Below are 24,125 nucleotides of genomic sequence, written 5' to 3'. Positions count from 1 at the left end.
CTTTTTTTTTTTTTTTTTTTTAAATGTGTAGATAGAAAGTCCTAAATAGGAACTCTGTATGATCACATGAGGGTTTTTATGCTGTGTTGTTAAACCAAATGGACAGCCGATACATATGGTAAATTCCCCTGAAATACATGACAGTTAACCAAATAAAGGAATCAGTGTCCTGCACACCAAAGCCCTGTGTTTGGAATTCTACTGTAAACTGTTGTAACAGACAATAGGAATGTTGCAGGCCAGTCTTTGCTTATAATTGACCTTGTTTGTGTGTCTGTCTAATGTTCTTGTCATGCCTTAGGACACTCTCCCTGCCCAGCTATGTCAAGTCAATTATGTCAGAGCAGTGCTCTCTTCATGTAGCTGTTCAGAACTTTATTCTTGCTAACACATTTTAACACAAAGAATGAAAGGCCTGATTCGGCAAGGGGCTGAATAGTCTCAGTTCCTGTTTAAAGACCTGAACCTCCTCCCGCTGAAGTGAATGGTTGTACTCAGAATTGGGCCAAAATCAGCACTGTATATCATGGAATCAACAGAAAACAGACTGTGGAAATGTTCAACTTCTCTGTTATTTCGGTCTAGAGATTCTGCCAACTTGAGGTTCCAAATTTGCACTGACTGTCATTGTGTGGGGTATTTTTTTGTTTTTTTAAGATTTACAAAAGTAATTTGATAAAAATAGAGTTGTGAAGCTATGAAGTGAAATTCTCATTTATTTTTCATTAAATATTTTACATACAAAGCACACATTGAATTAATGCCCAAGAACCAAAAAATGAAGCTGAAGTGGGCAGAAGCAAAAGCAAAACCAACTGATCTGTTGTCATTGCCCAAAATGAGCAAAATGCAAAAAGTAAACAAATGGTTTAAATGATGTAAAGTAAAGTTAGGGCCAGATCCTCAGCTGATATATGTTGGTGTAGCTCCTTTGAAATCAGTGGAGCTTTGCTGATTTACACCAGCAGCGGATCCAATCCTTGATTTTTACCTTGGGTGGCAGGGAGGTTGGGTTTTGGTTGGGTTTCTTTTTTTACATTTAACTTAGCCTTAAGTTTAAGAACTTTTGGCAGGACTCAGTCACCCTTACTCACACCGCATGTTCATTGACTCCTCAGTTAGTTCAGTGACCTCAAGGAGCATTGGAATAGTGGAATAAAGCACTAGCTACTCAATGTGAGTAAGTGTGACAGAGTCTGGCCCTTGGGCCTTGTCTTCACTTACCGGAGGGTCCGGCAGCAGGCAATCGATGTTCTGGGATCGATCCCGGAAGTGCTCGCAGTCGGCGCCGGTACTCCAGCTCACTGAGAGGAGTACGCGGCATCGACGGGGGAGCCTTCCTGCCGCGTCTGGACCGCGGTAAGTTCGGACTAAGATACTTCGAATTAGCTGAATTTGCGTACCTTAGTCTGAAGTGGGGACTTAGTGGGGACCAGGCCTTGGTGTTGCAAGTGTCCTTTTGGCTGTGCAGAGATGTTCAAAGAAAATAACACCATGGTAGAGTTTTGATCCATAGCTGTTTTCAAGTGACGTGTGTAATTATTTTTTCTGTTTGTTTACAGTGTGAAAGAAAAGAAGAGTTTATCGAAAGAATAAAACAACTGGATATTGAGACCCAGGCTGCAATTGTTTCACACATTCAGGAGGTAGGGTTCTCAGCACTTGAAGCTTGCTTTCTTTTTTTCTTCTCCTGCCGGTTCAGTGATATTGTTTACTCTGCTATGTGGTAGCACAGGTTAACCTTTCATAGTAGCAGTAGCATGTTTCATACAAAGAAAGATACATTCCATGAATGTATGGGTATATCTTTTTGGGGGCTTGGAGGTATGATTCCCAGCTCGCATAGACATATCCACATTAAAAATAGTAGTGTAGCCTGGATAGCCTGGGTAGCAGCTTGGGCTACCTGCCAAATATGTGCCCAATCGGATGCAGTAGGTACGTACTTGGGTGGTTATCCCAAGCCACCTTCCCTTGCTACTCCAGCTACGCTGCTATTTTTAGCATGCTAGCTTGTGTAGTGCTAGCACAGGTATGTCTACGTGAGCTGGGAATCACTGCTTCCCTCTAAGTGTAATCAAATTAAAAGATAAAAATTACTAGGTTGTTGGGAAATTAACTGGGCTAACCACTTCTCAAAAAGTGGCAGTAATAAATGTCAGAACTGTCAAACATCAGCTCAGACTGAAAATAGTTTTATAAGGATACACAAAAAGGGTTTCAGGTAAAATTTTCAGAAGCACTTTAGTGATTTAGTCTTATTTTCAAAAGTCACTTAGGAGCTTAAGTCCCATTAGAAGGCAAGGAGACACCCAAGTACCTGCGGCACTTTTGAAATTGGGACTTAAGCACCTAAGTCACATAAGTGCTTTTGAAAGTACTATTAATGGTCCAAAATTTGATTTCAGTCTTTTAAAAATGGTATAATTTGGTGACATATGTCACCTGGATTCTAAATGCTTCGTTAAAATTTAAAAAAATGTTTGCTCAAACAACAGCTATCATCCCACTTTCGGGAGTTCAGGTGAAACCTTCTGTAAATGCCCTCTACTGGACAGGCCTCAAGTACAAAATGCACATTCTCTCAGGATGTGCTGGCTTCATCTGATGCAAAAGCGAAAAACCAACTAACCTAGGGTTGTTGGGGAACACATACTGTTAGAAGATGTTGACAATAACCTTTTAATATATTTTAAAATCTGCTTTCTAAAAGCAGATTCCACAGACTAGCAATTTCATTTAAAGACTAAGGAACATAAAGAATATGGTTCTGGTAAAAGCAGAAACATGCATAGTCCTAAATGTGGATATAGCAACTTGAAAAGAACCTTTCCAGTCTAGTGCAGTTTTCAGCAACATCATTTGGAAAAAAGCAGTTTTTAGAGAATTGTAGTTAAAAAATAATTTTTTTTTCATACCAGATTAGATCACTGCCACATCCGATCCATGAAGTCAGATACTCCCTGTGACAGTGGTCAATAGCCGGAGCATCAGGGGAAGGACAAACCTTGTCACCCCCCTAATAATGCATCTGGCTAATTGTGCAATACAGGACCAATGCCTTCCTGACTCTTGCAGTGACTAGCTCACCCGCATGAAGATTGAGAGTTGAGTACAGTACTCTTAGTGTTCTTGAGCACAAAATTATCCAGCCACTTTTTCTAAATCTAGCTATCTTGTGAAAACTAGAAGCTTTGTTACATGATGTTGCAGTTGAACTGAGCATTTCTGCACCATTTCCTGGCTATATTTGCTGAAAAGTGACATTTATGACTAGGTTTGCCCACTCATCAGTTCTTGAAAATTGGTGACAATTGGAAGAGGAACTGTACTGATTCCAACAGCTGAGTTATATAAGTAGCAAACTTGAAAGAAAATCCTTGCACAGAGTGAATCAATTCAACAAGCAACATTTGAAAATATACCAGGGAAAATTAAAAAAAAAACAAAAACTGTATTTTGTTCTTGTTTGCAGGTGACTCATAATCAGGAGAATGTGTTTGACTTGCAGTGGCTAGAGCTGCCAGATGTGGCCCCAGAAGAACTGGAGTCTCTCTCGAGGAATATGGTTTTCCATCTCAAGAGGCTTATTGATGAGAGAGACGAGTGCACAGAAGTATGAATGAGATGTCTGTTTCTCAGACAGTTCATTTGAGGGATTAGACACAGGCTTTGCTTTTCTATTGTCTTTTGCTTCTTTACTGATTGCCTCTATGTTTCATTTAAGGTTCCGTCTCTTGTCACTCTATTAAATCTCTAAAAATTCTAGCATTCGTTAGAGTGATATTTAATCTTCCCTTGCTGCTCTCATAAATTGTATACTCGAGCTACAGAGAATTGATCTGTGAAGGAGAAGTGTGTGCAGGAAACACAATATGCTTTATTTTGTGAATTTGCCTGAAAGCTTTTGTCTCTTATTCTCTTCTCTGAGTGGATACTTTTCTGTCCCTCCCACAGTATATGCCATTGTTGGTTCAAGAGCCTTCTCTCTAGCTGATGCCACCAGTGACATCTTTTCTCTGTATCTGTGATTCATCAGTTAATCTTATTTCAGATCTCTGCTAGAAACCTCTCTTCTCCCGACCTAGATCTCTTAACTTCCCCCTCTTCCTACTGTTATTGATTTGACTCTGATTGTATTTGTTAAACCTGTAAATTGTTGCAGTTTTTATAAAAACTCAAAGCAAAATAAAGTCCTTATCTGAAACACTAGGAAGTAGTGTATTCCAGTGGTCAGCAAAGGACTGGGAATCAAAATTGTGTTCTGTTCCCAACTCTGTCACCGACTTCAGTGTGTGACATTAGGTACATCACCTGAACCGTCTGTGCCTGAGTTTCCACATCTGTAAGGTAGGCTAATAATTACCCACCTTTGCAAAGTACTTTGAGATGCTTGAGTGAAAGGAGCTATAAGTGCAATGTATTGTTATTTCTTGTTAATGCCACTGGCCTCTCTCCTTTTCCAGCTGATTGTGGATCTCACTCAAGAGAGAGATTATCTGCAGTCTCAGCAACCACCAAGTCCTCTGAAAACATCTAGTCCAGATTCTTCACCAAACCTAGCCAATCGTCTCTCCAATGAGGACAAGCAGCACCTGGCTGTTGAGCTGGCAGACACAAGAGCAAAGCTGAGAAGGGTCCGACAGGAATTGTAAGTCACTAAACGCCTGGGCTGCTGGAGAAACGCTCTCTATTTCAGGTTCTTTGCTAACAGCGGCAAGTAAACATGTATTAAGCCTGAGTCTGCAGCATTGGGTTGCCCATTGGCTTCAACACCTTGACTTGTCTCGGAGTTCTACATGCAGACTTGCTGTAGATTTGGGTCTTGTAGGTTGGGGGTGACAGGTTGCTCAAGGAAAGGATGTACGCAAAGTAGCTGGCTTCACCTTTTCCCTCTTTCTTGTCACCAATCTCAAACCTCCATTATTTTGTCTTTCCCTTCCCTCTTTTCTTGCCTTCCCACATCCCTCAGTCTTTCTTTCTTCTTTCCCTCCCCACCCCATGCCATCCTTAAGTTTTCAAAGATTGTTGATTCCAGCTGGTATTTCCCCTTCCCTACATGCATACACATTACCCTCGCTTGTTGGCAGTGATTGTTGGGAAGAACTGGTTACAAATGACTGTGGCAGCAGGAACGGCAGGTGAAATGATGATTTAAAAAAGAGAGACAGTCCCAAATTTCCTGTGGCTGAGGGCCCCACAAGAAAACATCTGTAGCTATTGGTAACTTTGAAACTGGAGCAGCACCAAGAAAATCTAGAAGGTCTCGTGTCCAGATTATCCTGGTGGACTCCTGTGACTAATACCCCCTACATCTTGCCATGATGTTAATGCCATAAATATTGTTCCAGGAACCCTTGTTATAGTTTCTTATTAAGTTTTCCCTAATCATTTTCAGGGAAGAAAAATCTGAGCAACTCGTGGACACTAAACATGAAGCAGAACAGCTCGTACTAGAGGTGCAGAAAATAAAACAGGAGGTAAGTGGAGCTTCTTCAGTTGTAACACTGCCATGACACACATCACCTTAAATATTGCTTTCAATAGTAAGATAAAAATTCTTCTCATGAAATTTATATGATGGAACCAAGTTACTGCAGCATGTTGTGTGTTGGTCTGATTATGACAGAATAATGCAGTGTGACTTTACTGGTGAGAGCTGATCATTGAAAACTGAAGAATCCCTGTAGGCTGAGTTACCACTCAATCCTGCAATGAGTTTGATGGCTAATTGAAGAGTTCGCCACACTTGCACCGTGGGGTCACTCTTGGCTTTCCATTCACTTCCGCTCATTTGGACTTGATGGCAGGGGAAGGGGTATGTCATGAGTTTTATCAGAATGGGCGGGGTTAATTTTATTTTTTTCCGTTTGTCTGTCACTTTTCCCAGAACATCCACCTGGCAGCTGATGCACGCTCTGCCCGAGCATACAGAGATGAACTGGATTCACTGAGAGAGAGAGCAAACCGAGTCGAGAGACTCGAGATGGAACTGGTCCGGTGTAAAGAGAAACTGCATGATGTGGATTTCTACAAGGCTCGTATGGAGGCAAGTGAAGATCAGGAAAAAAATCTGCTGTTCAGGGCACATTTTCCCCAGTGTTGCTCACCAGCTCATGCTTCATTTGTAATCACTCTCACTCTACCAGCACATTAAAGCAAACTGAAGTTCCAGAAAATACCTGATGGATGAGATTTTTGAAAGCACTCAGCAATGGTCTAGCTCTGCTCCCCCATTGGAGTTAGTGGTAAAACTCAACAGTGAGAGATGGGCTAGGCCAGTGCTGAAAAGCCCCCTCGTTATAGATCTATTGCATCTCCATTATGTGGCTGACTGTAGCAGCCCTGTTCTTTGACACTACAAGTCTGGGTCCTCTTTGCAACTTCCTTGCAGTACATTTTCAAGCTGTCTTTGTGCCAGAGTTGATTCTTTGGCCAAATTTTCTATTTGTGAGTACCTTGTGCTAATTATCTAAATAAGTGGCCTGATTTTTTCAGAGGTTCTTAGTATCTGCGGCTCCGATTGAAGTGGCTAGAAATTTTTAAGTATAGATTCAGATGGCAAACTTTAGGAATCGAAATCTGCAAATGTTGGCCTTAGTAAATAACAGAGAAACTGCTCTTAAGTGGAGTGTTTGCACTTATAAGTTTATGCTATTAGTAATACCAATATCTTCTGCTTAGCCACTTCAGGCCACTGCTCATCCTATTTCACTCTCTTTCTAGGCCTCTTGGCTAATCTCATCTTTAACTCTTGAGATACCCTACATTTCCCTGATACATAGGGATACCTTCCACCCCATTTCAGTTCACCCACAGTACAAGCACCTAATTCTACCCTTCTGGAGTTTTTCTACTGCTCGTTCTTACTAATTCTTTTCCACCTAAAACTAATAGAGAGGGAGAGCTGAGGATTCCGTACTAGAAACATGGATGGACCTGTTTCTGGTAATGTGGGAAGTGTGACAGACCCAGACCAGTGGGGTACAGGAGTCTGGTAGAGGGCAAATATACTGGTCACTGGATGTGTAGTTTTCTGTTCCCTGAGTGACCAGAGCAGGGGCTGCACTAGAGTAATCAGGAACCTACTAGAACCAGTTAAGGCAGGCAGGCTAATTAGGACACCTGGAACCAATTAAGAAGAAGCTGCTAAAATCAGTTAAGGCAGGCTAATCAGGGCACCTGGGTTTTAAAAAAGGAGGTCACTTCAGTTTGTGGTGCGAGTGTGAGGAGCTGGGAGCAAGAGGCGCAAGGAGCTGAGAGTGAGAGGGTGTGCTGCTGGAGGACTGAGGAGCACAAGCGTTATCAGACACCAGGAGGAAGGTCCTGTGGTGAGAATAAGGAAGGTGTTTGGAGGAGGCCAGGGAGTTGTAGCGGTCATGCAGCTGTTACAGGAGGCACTGCAGCTCACAGGGCTCTAGGCTGGAACCTGGAGTAGAAGGCGGGCCCAGGTTCTCCCCAAACCTCCCAATTGACCTGGACTGTGGGTTCTTCCAGAGGGGAAGGTCTCTGAGCTGTTCCCCAACCCACATGGTGAATCTCTGAGGCAAGAAAATCTGCCAATAAGCGCAGGACCCACCAAGATAGAGGAGGAACTTTGTCACACAAGATAGCAGTGACCTTGTGGCAGGAAGGGTTGCCTCAGTGCCAGAGCTGTCCTTAGTGCGGTGCGGGGTCTGGGGCGGAAGTGACGAATCCGTCACTTCCGGGACCGGCCACACCAGCCAATCGGTCCGGCCCACGGGGCCCCTCAAAGTGCAGGGCCTGGAGCAGTCACCCCGAGTCACAGCACCCAAGGGACGGCTCTGCTCAGTGCATTTGCATTAGTCCTGCTTGCTTCTGTTAGGGTTCATGCTGAAGAAAATGGATAGACTCAGCGTGTGACTAAGATTATGGGAAACAGCTGTCAACAAATACCTCACTGAATCTACTGTATATGGGCTCCAAAACTGAATCAGACGAACTGAAATCCTCTACCTTACAGTGTCCAAGTCGCTTGTTTATTTTACTGTGTATGAAACCTTTATGGTATCCAAAAACAGACAAAATTCTTCTGCTTGTCCTATGGATAAATATCTGATTGTGACTGCCATGCCACTAGCAACAATGAGAATGTTTTGGGCTGGTTGAGTAATTCTTTGCCTTTCCAATGGAAGAATGTGGCACTTTAGCCAGAGTCAGATGCAATCAAAAGACTGTCTGAGATGGATTCTGGAGGCTGAATCTTGGAATCATGTAATCCCAGTTCTGCTTACATTGAAGCCAGTGGAAATTTTGCAATTGACTTCAAGATTGGGCCCAAACTGTAAGTATATAAAGCTCCTGAGATAATGGAGTGTCACTAAAACATACGCCCATAACACTCCCTGCTGAAGACATGGCAGTTCTTTATGGTTTGCAAACCTCGCCTTGTAAATACATTTTTCTCTTTGCCAACGTAGGGGACCAGCTGTCCACTGCGTCTTATGAATAGGTCCACTAAGTGTGCTGAGTATCAAATGTATAAACTGCAAACTGAGGCAGGCTTCTCTCTGCAGGCAATTTCCAGTTTACTGCAATCTCTTACTGTAAATCATCTCGCTCTCCTACTCCCTCAAGCTGGCAAATCAGTTGTGCATTAACCCTATCATGCACCCTAGATAGCAGAGCCACATCTTGTGCTGCTATACTTTAGTCTGCTGCCCAAAGCATGCAGAGGAGTTGGTTCTGGTAGCATGGGAGAGGCTAGTGCTTCCTCTTGTCTTCATCTGAGACAAGAGGGCAGCTATTCTATTGTACTGTACTTGGGTTCTCAGCACTGTGGCTTGCCCTAGAGCCAGCAATACCCTCAAACTAACCACTTCTGCTTCCTATGTGCTACGTTAACTTGATCCATAATGTAAAATTTACAGAGCTCTCCTTCATGTCTTTTCTTCCATCCCTTATGCAGTCTCCCACCTCTGTCTCTTCCATGTTGGGTGTCAAGATTCTGCATCATAGGTGAGATTCTGTGCTGTATCTCTAAGAGCTGCAATCTGGAGGCATGGGGATGGAGCAAAGGTCATTTTACATCTTCTTGGCACCTTTCGAACTCTGTTTGCTCTAGGGGGTCAATGTGTCCTCTGGCATAAGTTAGGAGCTGCTTCAGCTGCCTTTGGGCTGCTCCACAGTGTAAAATTGCCAGTATTTTGCATTCCAGCCACTCCTTGTCCTAAATACCCCAGCACATCCCAAGATGTAGAAGGGCAGCATAACTGTCTCCTTTGGCCTTGTGCTGCTCCTGCCGGCTGCATTCAGGAAATTCCCCAGGGGGGATTTTGGCCCTCTTATGTTGCCGTACCAATGTAAAGGGGCTTCAATGAGGCCAGAATCTGACAATGTATATGTCCTTCAGCCAGTGTTATCCCTGTTTCCCTTCCATTTCCCCCCTGCCTCAAGCAACTGTCCTTCAAAGTGAGGTGTAATGAATAGGACTTAATTCAGAGCTGTGCCTGCTCACGCTTTTCTCACCGCCTTGAAAAATAGCTGGATTTACAGTTTCCTCAGAACCACTCCCAGTGTCAGAGCAGGGGTCTAGTTCTAGTCTCTCACTTGACTGTGAGAGATACCACTAGGCTATAAAGCTGATCCAACTCCCCTGACACTTATTGGTAGCTTCCTAAGCTCAGAGGGTCTGAGGCTCTGAAACGAATTTCACATAGATGAGGCTATTTTAACTGCATGCACTTCAATGAAGAAACATATGATGGGCACTTAACAAACCTCTAGTTCTGGTACTTGAAGTACAGCCATGAAAACATGCCCCTAAAGAATGTCATCTCCGGGCAGTGGTCATGAAAGTGCCATATGGAGGGCAGCCCATGTGAGGCAGTTTACAAGAGGTAAGAATAGAGAAATTGGAGTGAGACTTTAAATAGCTCCTTAAACCACAGGCTAAAAGTCCCTAATGGCAGGAGGGAGATTAGAGAAGCTGTCTTAGAACAAGTGCAAAAGGAGCAAGCCTCACTGCAAGTGAGCGAGACTTGACATGTCTGAGCAGGTGAATGTTTTCCTTCCGCGTCTTTCATGACAAGAAGAAATTACCAAACGCTGTTTTAATTTGATTATAGCTCTAAGAAAACACAATGCAAATGCAGTCTATGGACTTGCCCGCTGTGGTGGCTTAATGAGGTCATAGCTATCAATGTGCAGGGGCAGGCTTAATGCAGTGCTTCCTCTGAGCAGGTGATTCCCTCCAACATAAAAGCCCTGCTGCAGCATTCCTCTCCATTGAGTCTAGTGCCTCTCCAGGAGATCAGATTCTTTTTGGAGACCAGGGAGTCTTACTTGCATTTTTTCCTCCCCCAACTGCAATAAGTTTCCCCACAGGATAATAGGAAGAAATTCCTGTGAACAATTAATAATTTAAAAAAAAAAAAAAAAGCATTTCTTTTACATTTTCATTTAGTTTGATGGATGCAAAATGCAATTATTCCAGGGCATTCGTTAACATTTTTGCAGCTCAGCGGGAGCAACTTCCATAGCATCGTGTGTGTGTGTGTGTGAGAGAGAGAACTCTCCAGTTTCAATTGAATATTAAACACTCTGGCCCCAATCCTGCAAATACTTATGCTAAGATTTAATTTTAAGTGGTCTACTCATGGGCATAAGTGTTTGCAGGATCAGGACCCATGTTGTTAAGGCTGCAGACCAAATTCTATGGTTTAATTCAGTGAGAGGTTTATGAAGGCAAGATCAGAAATCGTTGGATATTTTATAGTCATAGTTCGTTTTAAGGTAAATTTCCTCTAATTGATTTTGGAATCTCTTATAAGTAAACATATTATAAATCTTAAAAGACCATACATAACTATTCTGTGCTGTTGATTTAAAAATACCCCACGGCTATAAAACCATTTTGAGAGTTTTATTAATTTAAAAGGAGAAAAAAAAATCTTCATTCCCATGAAGAATACACCCAACCATTCTGCTTATCTAATCCAAAAATGATTTGTAGCCAAACCAATTCTCAGGTCAGTTGTGCTACCCTAGGGTAATCTGTGGTGACATTAGTTATAATATGCTGTGCTAAGAACAATTCTACCTTCCAGGCTCTGAGACATAACTTTATAAAGCTATCCTGGAGTAATTACTTAAATTAAGTTTGCACTATAAAGATGACCTCAGAAAATGGGTACAAGTAAATAATGTTGGCCCAACTTTAACAGGCTTCTGCAAAAGGTTCTTAAATTAAGATTTCATCAGAAACCTTCTGATCTGACAGGTCCTCCTCCTCCTCCTCGCCCCTCAGGCACATGCATAGTGCGTACCTCCCATTTCTCAGATATTATGGCTCCCAACAATGTATGATTTGCAAACAGAGACCAAATATGTGTATTCCTTACTTGGCACACAGTTAGACTCTTCGTGAGACACTGAAATAATCAGTTCCTGCTTGGTAAGCAGTTTCAGAGAGAGTTCTGAGGTGATGTTTATGAGGTCAAACACCATCTTACTTCTCATGGCTGTGGTCCAGACTGAGCAGGACAGTTTGTTAAATATATTCTGATTGACCCATTGTTTCAATATGAGTATTTTTGGTACTTGTTTTACACCCAGCATGCTGCCTGTTTTTAACTCCACTCACTCTCATCTGTTTTGGTGTCAGACAGTTTAACATATTCCTCCTCTCTGGTCAAATGTGGTCCAAAATTTAGGTCTTAAAATATCAGAGTTTCAACATTTTCTCTTTATTCATTTACTCACAGACGTCTCTATTGCAGTCACCATCATAGTATCTTCTGTGAGCACAAAGTGCAATCATCCCTATTTTACAGATGGGGAACTGAGACACACATCGATTAAGGGACTTCTCTAGGTCTAGGATATCACAGGAAGTTTGTACCAGAGCCAGGAAACAGAATCCAGAGTTCCTGAGTCCCAGTCAGCCTTAACCACAAGAACATCCTTTCTTTCTTTATAAAACCTAAAACTAATAGAAATGTTTCTCCATGGATTCTTACTACTACTGGAATTGTTCCAAAAACACATTCATCTAAAGTTTTGCAACAGCTTTGCACTAATCAGTTTCAGTGTGATGGGGACTTAAAAGCCATTCCACACAATAGGTGATGGATGGAAGTGCTGGTTCTAAGCAGTAGCAACAATAACCAGGGATTTTTCTTTTCTATGGGCCATGAGATTTTTTTTTTCCCTGCCAAAGTTTATTTCCAAGAAATTGCAGCACATCTCCACCCCACAGCACTCTCTATTTCTAAGGAGGGTAGCTGATGGCTAGAGTTTTGCATACTGCAGGAAAGTCCTATCTGAATGGCAAGAAATGCCTGAAGATTAATTGGTCAACTGCTGACTCTTCCCACTGGCTTTAGGATAAATTAGGGTTAAATTGAAAGCCTTTGTAGGATTTCTCTTTAGGTCAGCATTAATAGACTGGTTATGAGTTATGGTTAAGGGTTATGTATATATTAGGTTTGTATGCATGTTAGAGCATGAACACCATTTCATAACAATCTCTGCAAACTATGTTCTGAAATGCGACATTTAGACTCGGAAATGAGTCTTACTGAGCTGCTATGAGACTTTTGAGGCCCCTGATTGTATGCTTCCAAAAATGGGAAGGCAGCTGTTGTCCAACGAATCACCACAACTTACTCATTCCTGATAATCTTTCAGTAGTCTATGTGTTTTGAAGGTTTGTTGTCAGAGAGAGCAAACTCATTCACTGATATCAGCAGAGGCTTTACAATTTGAAGGCTATTGTCCAGCAATAAACTGTCCACCCATAATTATTTCTCCGTGGATGTGTGCGTGTTCCATTTTTTCTGTATGTTGGAGGAAAAAATAAACTAATACACCTCTACCCCGATATAATGCGACCCGATATAACACTAATTCGGATATAACGCGGTAAAGCAACGCTCTAGGGGGGCGGGGCTGCACACTCCGGTGGATCAAAGCAAGTTCGATATAATGCGGTTTCACCTATAAGGCGGTAAAAATTTTTAGCTCCCGAGGACAGCGTTGTATTGGGGTAGAGGTGTACAAATCTTTTTAGCGGAACAAGGTAAATTGCTGGGTTATTTTGTCCCCATTCCACCCTTGGTTTCCCTATGTAACATCCTGCTCTTTCTCATCTTTCAAATGCCGTTGCTTTCCTGAGTGAGAGAATTGCAGGCCTTACATGTATGTTTCTGATATCAAAAGCATTTAAAGATAAAAGTAAGCAGTTATATATATATATATATATTTTTTTTTTTTTACCTGAAATCAGACAATTTAAAGCTGTTCTGACCTGGTCAAGAATGTCAACCAGATTTTATGCTGTGGATATGCATTATTTCTGGAGATAAGGTATATGAATGCATGATGCTGCAATTTTTGCTTTGTTGTGGTTCAAACAACAAGGGGAGCACCATATAATTCACCAGCCTTGTTCCTAGAGCTGTGCTAGAACTGCTGTAGCTGCAGAACCAGATTGGTTTGTGTTCCACAAAACACAAACCAAAAATGCTGCTGGCCTAGAGGAAAAACAAAACTGTTCATACAGTTAATGATTGTGTCAGGTGTCTAAGAGGTCATTGCAAACCAGTGCTTCTTTAAGTGAAATATAGCCATGTACATGAGAAAGAGGGAAAGAGAATTCTTTCTGACATGTTATTGAAAGGACCTTTTCATGTAAATGTTCCCGTAACCTCTAAAGGTCTAGGTCTGTTTATTTATATGTGCACTCTCCGTCTTCAAGTGCTTCACCAACGTTGATATTGGAACATTTTAAAGTGTAAATCTTTGTCTTCATGGGATCTTCATATGTAAAATTGTAATCTTAGAGGTAATGATTAAAAGGTGCTATTCATAGGTAAATATCCAGTATTTCAATGCCCTTGTATAGGTGTGCTATATATCCTTTTTTTCAACCTGTAGTATATTAAAATTGTCTGATGTTTGCAACGTAAAATTCTGAAACTACTGACTTCATATGGTGTTTTTCTTTTTGTGTTCTAGGAATTGAGAGAAGACAACATCATATTAATTGAAACAAAGGCTATGCTAGAAGAACAGTTAACAATAGCAAGAGCTCGTGGTGATAAATTGCATGAACTAGAGAAGGAAAACTTGCAATTGAAATCCAAACTTCATGATGTAGAGCTGGTACACACTCTTTATTTAACTATGCGATTTTAAAAAAAATCATATTTTTAAACTAGATTACATACTCTTTTTACGTAATCTAGTGGAGTTGGACAAATCCCATTTACAAAGTTTTCAATGTGTCTCAGGCCATGTGAACTTTGTGTCAGTGCACAGTGCATCATGCATGCTTAAAATAGTGTGACACTTGACTTACAATAAAATATATTTATATTTTATATAAATATAAAAAAAATATGATCTGCTTGGGAGAAGCAAACGGTTTGACAAATTTCAGGTTACATGAGCGTATATCACCAAGTTTCAAATACTGAACCTATGCACATGGATGTTGAGGGTTTAGAATGTATCAGTTTAAAAAAAAAAAAGTCTTACACCTGGGATATGAAAATCTGCTGCAATGAACAACTGTTCTTGCTGAAAATAAAATGTATAGTTATTGCAGCAGGTCTGAGGCATTGACCACTGCAAAAAATAAAATGTTCTCAATATGTAATACTACGTAAATCAGAGAAAAGGGGCTTATTCATTTGAACACAAATGAGAGACTTAAGACCTGGCAGTTTATCACTCACAACTAAAAGGCTAATAAATTACATTGGACATTTATTATTGCATTAAACATAAGAAATGTTACTTCATGTGCTGTAATTTTAGTTACTAGTGTTCCTCATTCTTATGGGTTCGTTGTTCTGAATTCTTGCAAAGTGTGGTCATTTATTAACCTGAAAAAGATTTTGCTGGAATGGAGGTCTTGGTCAGATCCACTAGTGTTACGCTAAATGCACAGCTCAGAACATCGTAAATTAAGAAACGAATGATACCCAAGACTTTCAAAATTGGCTTATAATTTTGGGTGCCTCAAATTTTGGGTGCCCATCTTGAGATACCTTGAAGAGGCATGACATGCAGAGGGCTAGCGCGCCTGTCAGGTGTCTCGAATTGAGCAACCAAAAATGTATTGCCCCAAATCACTAACCTAGCTGATGTCTTTCATGTTAGGTATGTTTTGCCTGTCTTAGTGCATTATGTATTAGCGTATTATGTAGCATATAGAGATGGTGGTTTTCATTTCAATGCAAACATCATGCATGTAAATATTATTCTGAGTGATACAAGTGTCTTATAAGGAGAAAGGGATGGGGTGTGTGTGTGTGTATGTGTGTGTGTGTGTGTGTGAGTGAGAGAGAGAGAGAGAGAGAGAGAGAGGAGCAGGCCTGTGCCTATAGGCTACACCAGTACTTTGACTGGGACAACTATTCATCACTCTCTAAAGTCTATCCCATTCAATACCAACTCACTTTAATGGAAATTGTTCTGTGTATATAAGCCTATTTTTCATCTGTTCATTAGAATAATTCCCATTTTGTCAATCAGCAGTAAAAACCTGACTTCCATTGGGAAACGTTGAACAATGTCTCATTGAGCCCATGCATATTTGGTGCATTTTGCATGTGAAAGGCAAGAATTAAGTCAAGAAGTTAATGTCAATTAGAAATTACTGATTTCCTACCCTAACAGCACTTAGTTCCAATTACAGCATGTGGTATCACCTGGTATGGTAGGGTGGTTTTTTTTTTGTTTTGTTTTTTTTTTTAAGTACATTATATGAATTTATTTTCCATTTATTCACACAGTTTCTTTGTTAAAAAGCTGTGTGAAACTGACAATGATGTGACATGAAGATTTAACTTCTTGGCATTTCAAGAAATGAAGAAAAAATATCTTTGATTCTGTGATGCTTATCTTCAGCTTTAGGAAGAGCAGAGAGCTTATTATGAGCCCAGATAGTGTCAAAAAGTTGTCAAGTTAGTAGTGAAATTATGCAGGCTTGATTGTATTAAACATGTCTTGAATTGTCCATTTAGTATTTCAGGTAATTAGAGATGGGCCTAAACCAAAACCCTGGATCTTTGTACCTCTGAACCTGGGGAAGTTTCATTTGGGATCTGGCCCATCCAGAGGATGGCTCTAATCTTGGATCTGTGTGGGGTCTCTCTTAATATTGTATGTGTATATTAACATATGCACACATGTTGTGTAGAGGAGTCCGTTCAATTCTTGATACATTCATCACTCCTAGTAATAATAACTGTGCAAGCCTGATCAGGCTCCCTAGTTAATACGCTCAGCATGATGTTCCATCTGCATGCTCTTTCCACAGGACCGGGACACAGACAAGAAGCGAATTGAAGAGCTGCTGGAAGAGAATATGGTACTGGAGATCGCACAAAAACAGAGCATGAATGAGTCTGCACACCTGGGCTGGGAACTAGAACAGCTGTCAAAGAGCACAGACCTCGCAGATAGTAAGTAGCAGTCATGAGGTGACTCTTAATTATTATTGTGCTTGCGAAAGGTTTCCTTGTAGAAGAGGAGGGGGGAACAAGTTACTGCATTGGGCAGGAGCAAAACCTCAAACTCCAGGCTCAGTAGTTCACATGGGGAAATAAATTTCCGTATTTAGCCACTTGACTTTTTATTATTTAAACTGAACAAAAAGCTTCTAACAATGCCACAGATTCCAGCGTCTTTCCTTATGTTATGTAACTATTAACAATGACTTCTTTATATTTAAACCTCCCTTGAGAAAGTGCCCAAAAATAAACAAACACGCCCGTATATTGCACAGTAATGATCCCAGCACAAGGTATTTTTAACTAAATAGTTAGTGGCTGGGAGGAGTCGATGACCCTTCTCTACTCCCAGCTGATCTTTAAGTCCCAGGAAAAAGCCTATGCTGTGAGGTAACTATTTTTAATAGAAGGCGAAAAATGAGTGAGGGGGAGGGGAAATAACCAGCTGGATATTTTTTAAGTGGGTGATTCACTTTCAGTAATTATATGCAAGACATAAAAAAAAAAAAAAAAAAAAAATCAGTGCCCTGTATCATAGGCTTGATAATTGATTTCTTTCATATAATTAATTCAGTTTATAATACTAGGATACAAAATCATATTTTAAAGAATCCTGGTATACATAACAGGATGTTACTGGCAGAAGTTTTCAGTATCAGAACTTTACTGAACACTTACCTAATCCCTTAAAGCCTCATGCACATGCTTAGCTTTACACACAATGAGTAGGTTCATTGATGTCAGTGGGGCAAATCACATTATGTAAACCTTAGCACGTGCACATGTCTTGGTAAAATCAGGATCTTGTAAAATGACTATATGTAAAAATGGCACCACCACCTTGCTCCTCCGATTGGCTTGCTGTATGTATTTTGAGATATATCTTCTAACTGTAGTGACTAATTAGTTCTTGTTACTTTGTTAGCCCTGCAGAGCGAGCTCAGCAAGTTCAGAGAGGATGAACTGTAATCTGGTTCTTCTTGTGCAGCAAAAATACGGTTTCATCAACATTGAAACATTTTGGGAAATGCAGTTTTTCTATGACAAATTTGAAGCAATGCAAACATTTCTGCCTCTTTTCAAATTGCAGGGGGGGGTTCTTTTTTTTTTCTGTTTTTTTTTTCCCCTCCTTTGTTTGCTTTTTCCTGTATTTTTTTTTTGCCGCTGAATGTATTAGAATGAATGATGTCTAGGTTCTTTCCCATTTTTCGTTTTTGTTTGTCCATTTTGTAACCTTTCAAAAATTCCTCAAATTTAGAAAAGTTATAAAGGGCGAATAATAATTAATGATAAACTTTGTAACTCTATCAGTCTGTAACTCTTCAAAAGTTGTAGCTTTTCAAAACTTCAACAGAGTAGCAAAAGAAAAGTGGAGGAGAGTCAACGACATCATTTATTTGTGGCAAAAGAAAAAGGGGCAGGGGGAAGGCAAATTTATGAAAATCTGAATAAAAAATCATTAAAATTTTGGGAAAAAAACAGTTACTTCATTTTTTTGAACCCTGTGAAATGAAAATAACTTAAAAATTTCAAAATCTTTCCCAAAAATGTTTTCCTATTTTTCAGCCAGCTCCATTTATGAAGTTCCAATTAGTTACACTTTAATCCCACTGAGGACAGATGAATTGTGCAGATGTAACTGAGAGCACAGTTTGGTCTCCAGAACTTTTATTTTAGCTGTGGTGATGATCAGTAAAGAACCCAGCTTGACTGTTGGATCTCAGGTTGAGTTTGGAAGGATGACACGTAGAACCCTTCCCCCCCCCCCCCTTTTTTTTTTTTTTACTTGTAAACTGAGCACAGTTGATACAGAAATCAATGGGTAACAATAAGCATGGAAACCAATAAAGCCACTTTTACAGACTTTATTTCAGAATAGAATTGAAATTGAACCATGCTGATGGTATTAGTGTTAAACATCAAGGCAACCAAAACTCACCAGCATATTGCTCATAAAGATCATGGATGTTGTAAACCATTCAAACTCCCAGGAGTTTCTGCCAGTTGTAAGTGCTATTTAAGGGGCTGTAGCAGCACTACATTTTGTCTTTCTTCCTGCAAGGATGAGTATTTTCTAAGACTAGAACACAGAGTTAATGTCACTTGCATGTTAAACGTATGATTTTTATGTAGAGAGTAGATCTGTTACATTTGAAACAGGAAGTAGATTTTTAGTTACTCCAGTGCTGAGTTACTAAAATCAAGCACTGTGAAAAAGGTAAATGTGCAATGGAGACGCTGGTATTGGGAAATGTCACATAAAATGTGATAAAACCTGTGAACTCTAAACACCTGGGGTGAAATCTTGGCTCTGTTGAAGTCAGTGGCAAAACTCACATTCAGAGAGAATTCTCTGTGATTGATGCTTAGTGCATGTGTATCCAGCCTTAAAATACACACACTGCTTCAGTGTGTGCCTGTTAAAGCAGTCGGGTAACCCAGAGCACTGGCACCCATTCACGTGAGCGATTTCGATGGTTAATATACAAGTTTTAATTGGCCACGTGCTGAAGCTGCAACTTCATGGTATAAATGATTGAAAATGGCATTTTTTCCTAGTTTCAGATGTTGATTTTTTTTTTTTTTAAGAATTTCTATCTCAGCAAAAGTGTGTCACACCAAACGTTTCTAGTTAACCATTCAACTTAGTAGCTAACCTGATTCTTAGATATGAGACTATGAAAATAAGCAGCTTTTGCGATATCATGTCTTTGGACACTTTCCTGTTCATGAATCATAGAATCATAGAATATCAGAGTTGGAAGGGACCTCAAGAGGTCATCTAGTCCAACCCCCTGCTCAAAGCATGACCAATTCCCAGCTAAATCATCCCAGCCAGGGCTTTGTCAAGCCGGGCCTTAAAAACCTCCAAGGAAGGAGATTCCACCACCTCCCTAGGTAACGCATTCCAGTGTTTCACCACCCTCCTAGTGAAATAGTTTTTCCTGATATCCAACCTGGACCTCCCCCACTGCAACTTGAGACCATTGCTCCTTGTTCTATCATCTGCCACCACTGAGAACAGCCGAGCTCCATCCTCTTTGGAACCCCCCTTCAGGTAGTTGAAGGCTGCTATCAAATCCCCCCTCATTCTTCTCTTCTGGAGACTAAACAATCCCAGTTCCCTCAGCCTCTCCTCATAAGTCATGTGCTCCAGCCCCCTAATCATTTTTGTTGCCCTCCGCTGGACTCTTTCCAATTTCTCCACATCCTTCTTGTAGTGTGGGGCCCAAAACTGGACACAGTATTCCAGATGAGGCCTCACCAATGTCGAATGAAGGGGTGTAACTATTATTATCTATGGAAGTATGTTCCATTTTTTTTTTAATGTAGGTGTTTTTACTTAGGGACCACTCTACCACCCTAGATCAGCTGAAGTCCTAGGGGTCTGGCCCTAATTATCTATGTTTTATGATCCTAGAAATGATAACATGTTTATGAATGTGTATAAACTCCTGCATTCTGATTCTTATGTTTCAACAGCTAGAAAGTCCTTTGTGTTTGAGCTAAATGAGTGTGCATCGAGTCGCATTCTGAAGCTAGAAAAGGACAATCAGAGCCTGCAAACCACCATTCAAGAGCTCAGAGATCTCTCTTTGACCACGGAAGAGAGCAGCCTAAAGTTTGTAGAGCTAGAAAAGGAGAATCAACAACTTAGCAAGAAGGTAACTCTCACTAGGTTCATGCTAGCCTAGCTATTTGGGAGCTGATTCTGCTGTTTCTAACGGTGTGCTGGAACTAGACCTGTTACACTCTGCAGCTTATAGCATTCCTGAGTGATGCTTGTGGCAGTACTGTCAACTCTGGCGAGCTCATACATGTTCTGCATGAGGTTCTCAACACATTTTTTAGTGCTTGCCTAGATAATTATAGTCGTCCTCTTCCTTATATATGCACTTCATGGAGCTATTCTGCCACTGGCAGACTGTGCTCTTGTCCCACTGCCTGTTCCATGACAAGTATTTCCTCAGCTTCTTCTGTTACAGAGGAGAAAACAATGGGCTACACTCATCCTTTGTGTAATTCCATTTAAATCAGTGAAGTTACATGAAAGGTGAGTTCGGCCCGATATATTTTTAAAGAAACATCCTCTGCTATTCAGGGTCCTTGATTGACTTCTCCGCCTTGTCTCCTTTTCTGGCTATCACAGTGTTCTGCTGCATCTCCCCTTCCCACAAAGCCACGGGTTCTTTTCATTCCTGGTAATGAATGTCCTGCTAGTCACATTTTTTTGCTACACTCCCTTATTGACTGTTAATACTTTTAGCTCATGTGCCAGCCCAGCTCTGCCTTAGGAAAGGGGTGTTCAGTTCTGCCACAGCCACCTGCTTTGGTTTTGTCTGGCTACAGCATGCATTCTGATCTCCAAGTAACAGACCCAGTGCTAGTGGGGAAACAGGATGCTTGTTAGTTTGATCCATTTGAAGAATTCCCATGTAAGGGACTTAATTCTCCTCATCCCTCTCCATAACACTAAACGTGTTATGGGGCCTACTCCTGCCTTTCTCTTTGCTGCTGTAACTAATATCTTTTGTGGTATTGATACAAGCTTATACAACACTTTGGCCCTGAAACATATTGGGCTCCCCTCTTTGCTCAGCTTCCCGTTAAAGATGTGCTGGACCATTAGGATGCCCTAAATGAGAGCGCCCATTTGCTGTTTTGTAGATAGTAGTCTAGATGTAGATTGGCTGATTATAATTAGCACAGTACCTGTCTCTATGCCAGTGAGAGGGGGTTGGCATCCCCTTACTACAGGGAGCACTTTGAAGGATGCTTTTGCCAAGGTGAGAGAACAAAATCCACTTCTCAAAGTCCCTATCTGGGCAAGAGAGAGAGAGAGAGTCTGCAAAAATTCATCTCTCCCTATTCCCACTCCATTCCTTCACGGCCCCTTTGTGACAGTCATTCAAACTAGGTTCTCTAATTAAAACACTCAGAACTTGAGATCTAAGGGTATAAAGTGCCCAACAAATGTCTCTGGTGCCCAGCAACTTAAGTAATTTGAACAGCTGCAGTTGACTTTGGCTTACCACATACATATTTCTTTGATACCTCAAGTTGTGGCACTATATCAGTACCAGCACTTGTGGGCCCAGCATTAGTCTGATTTGCTCCTGTTTTGGCAGTGGGGAGTGTTACCAAGCCTGGATTACCTAAAGGTTTGATCCCCACCCTTAAATGAGTAGGATTATCCAGTAATAGAGAGAGTCAGTGCAGGGGCAGGGCAGAATGTGTGGGCATGAGACAGAGCAAAAATGCCAGTGGGTTTAAAGTGTTGTGATCAAGAACAGCTGAGATTCATGAAACAGAATTAAAATTCTTTGCTAATGATGCATCACTTAGACTGTGATGGGAGGTAACCTAGTCTGTGAATGTTGATTGAATATCACAATCTGATCATATTGCTGGTGACTCTGTCACCTATTCAAGGAGATTTGAAAAGAAGTTACTGCACAGTCATTTGCCTGCTCAACTACAGTGTCAGTGGTACATGGTCTGTTGATACTAAGAGATATAAGGCTTGTAAAGCATCTTACATTGGGTTTATCGTGTGTGTGTGTGGGGGGGGTTAACAAAATGTGTCTTCCTCACACATGCTGTCTGGAGACCTATAATCCTGAGATTCCTGATGCTGACAAAATTTCATGTCCAAGAATGATCAATGGGATTTTTGTAGAGTGGGAAGGTTTTTTTGTTTTTAATGCAGCAGCAAAGCAAATATTAATGGTGGGGGAGACTCAGAACTTCCACACAAGCGGCCTGGGTGTCAGATATAGGGAATGTGGAAAAGGGGTGATGATAGAGGAAGTTTTAATGGAGGAAGAGGTAATTTAAAAAACAACAGTAAACCAAACCATAGTTCCCTCAGACTTGCTTGATAGTTAATGCAAGCAGGAAGAAAAGGACACTATAATGTTGAGTGTAAGGACTATTAAAGACAATAGGGCAAAATATTGATGTAAGTGGAGAGATCAAAGAACTAGCAGCCACATTTTTAGAAGTGTTCTCTAATTTCATGTGCTTCCATTTTGGGTATCCAACTTGAGGTACCAGGTGTGAAATCCTGGCCTCATTGAAAACAATGAGAGTTTTACCATTGACTTAAATAGGGCCAGAGTTTCACCCCAGTCCCTGACGAATTTTCAGATTTCTGAAAATTCTGACCTAAATTTGTATAGTTCGTTAAACAACTTTCAGAAGGGAAGGGTTAGTTTGCTCAGTCTTGTTGGTTTGACATAACCCTTCAGGAACAGAGAGCATCTTGGCCATCTATTTAATCTCTACTTTTCAAAATGCCCTGAAATAAAAATAGTCGTGGTTCAATTTGTTGTCTGATGTATTTTGTGGTGCTTTCTCCGTGCAGATTGAGAAGTTGCAAAATCAGATTGAAAAAGAGAAACAAAGCAACCAAGACTTGGAGACCTTAAGCGAGGAGCTGATAAAAGAGAAAGAACAGCTACAGGGTGTCATGGAGACTGTAAAAGCCGACAAAGACAGACAGGTGCCGACTTCACAAATGTGATCCAAAAGCTTATGCTCAGTAGTGGTCATTTTACCATGGCCATTTAGAGGGTCTTGATGGCTCAGGGGCTTGGTAATAGCCCGCAGAGTATATTGCATGCAGAACACTTGTTCAAATACAAGTCAAGGTGGCTTTGAACAAAAATAACTACAGGTGATGGTGTCGTCTGCTCATCCCATTGCTCTTTGGGAGCCTTCAGGTTGTTTGTAACATTGGTTCTTCCCTGCCCTTCAAAAAGCCTTGACTAGACAGATTAGGATGTACAACTCAAATCCCATATTGCTGAAGAAGATTGGAGTGATACCAGCTATGTGTCATGGTAGTTTTCTTAGACTTCCTTGATCTAAGTAAAAAATGCTGAGAAAGCTACTACACCCACAAGACTGACATTTTAAATACCCTGCAGCCTTTACTGCTGTGATGCAATTCAAGTACAATACTGCTATTTTACAAGCTTACAAGGTGTCATTCATACTTAGTAATTTAATAATGCGTATAGATGTGTAGGTCATTGGAGAATGGTGTGCTTGCTTTTAAAATATATTAAATTGATTTGTGTGACAAGGCTGGGGTGAGGTTAAATAATAAAAGTAAACCTTTCATTTATATGTAGTGCCTTTCATCCTGAAACATTCTTAAGTGCTTTACAGATTTATACTCCGGGAAAACTCCACCTCTGAAATACAGCTGTGGTGAAGCACAGCTGCTGTGTAAAAGCAAACAGGAATTCCTCATGACATGATAGGAAGTGGACTCTTCACATTTAGGACAGGAAGTGAAGAAAACTCGAGTAGGCAGAAACTAGGGTAGGGATGGCCTTTACTCGGGCCTAACTCCATTTGACTTCAGTAGGTGTTCTGCCTGAGTAAGAACTAGGTAAAAATCTGACTAAGGATTTGAGTATTTGGTTCAACGTAACTACCTCAGCTGGAATTTGGCCAAGAAATTGTGATGAACTCTCTTCCCTTACAAAGAATATTTTTTTAATGAACTCTTTAACAACTACTAATGTTCAGCACATTAATTTTACATCTTATGTAAAGGGCACTTGTGCTTTCAGTTTTCACAGTGATAAGTGGAGAATATGAACCTAAAAAGAGAGGGAACAGTGCCTC

General features: G+C 40.8%; 1 protein-coding gene across 3 annotated transcripts in view; it reads left to right on the top strand.

The window, feature by feature from the left end:
- The window catches only part of CCDC88C (coiled-coil domain containing 88C), a 127,967-nt gene that overhangs the window by 67,150 nt on the left and 36,692 nt on the right, over positions 1-24,125 (top strand). For all 3 annotated transcript variants that reach the window (XM_054026747.1, XM_054026746.1, XM_054026748.1), the window contains exons 6-14: positions 1,563-1,646; positions 3,476-3,616; positions 4,467-4,651; positions 5,399-5,480; positions 5,891-6,049; positions 13,981-14,127; positions 16,292-16,436; positions 19,968-20,149; positions 22,852-22,989. In XM_054026747.1, the coding sequence (XP_053882722.1) occupies positions 1,563-1,646; positions 3,476-3,616; positions 4,467-4,651; positions 5,399-5,480; positions 5,891-6,049; positions 13,981-14,127; positions 16,292-16,436; positions 19,968-20,149; positions 22,852-22,989 (1,263 nt within the window). The remainder of the gene's footprint in view (positions 1-1,562; positions 1,647-3,475; positions 3,617-4,466; positions 4,652-5,398; positions 5,481-5,890; positions 6,050-13,980; positions 14,128-16,291; positions 16,437-19,967; positions 20,150-22,851; positions 22,990-24,125) is intronic.

The sequence above is a fragment of the Malaclemys terrapin genome, chromosome 4 (genome assembly GCF_027887155.1).
Source record: "Malaclemys terrapin pileata isolate rMalTer1 chromosome 4, rMalTer1.hap1, whole genome shotgun sequence".
Taxonomy (NCBI): Eukaryota; Metazoa; Chordata; order Testudines; family Emydidae; genus Malaclemys; species Malaclemys terrapin.
Note: the sequence above shows the minus strand (reverse complement) of the source record. Positions and strands in the feature narration are given on the sequence as shown.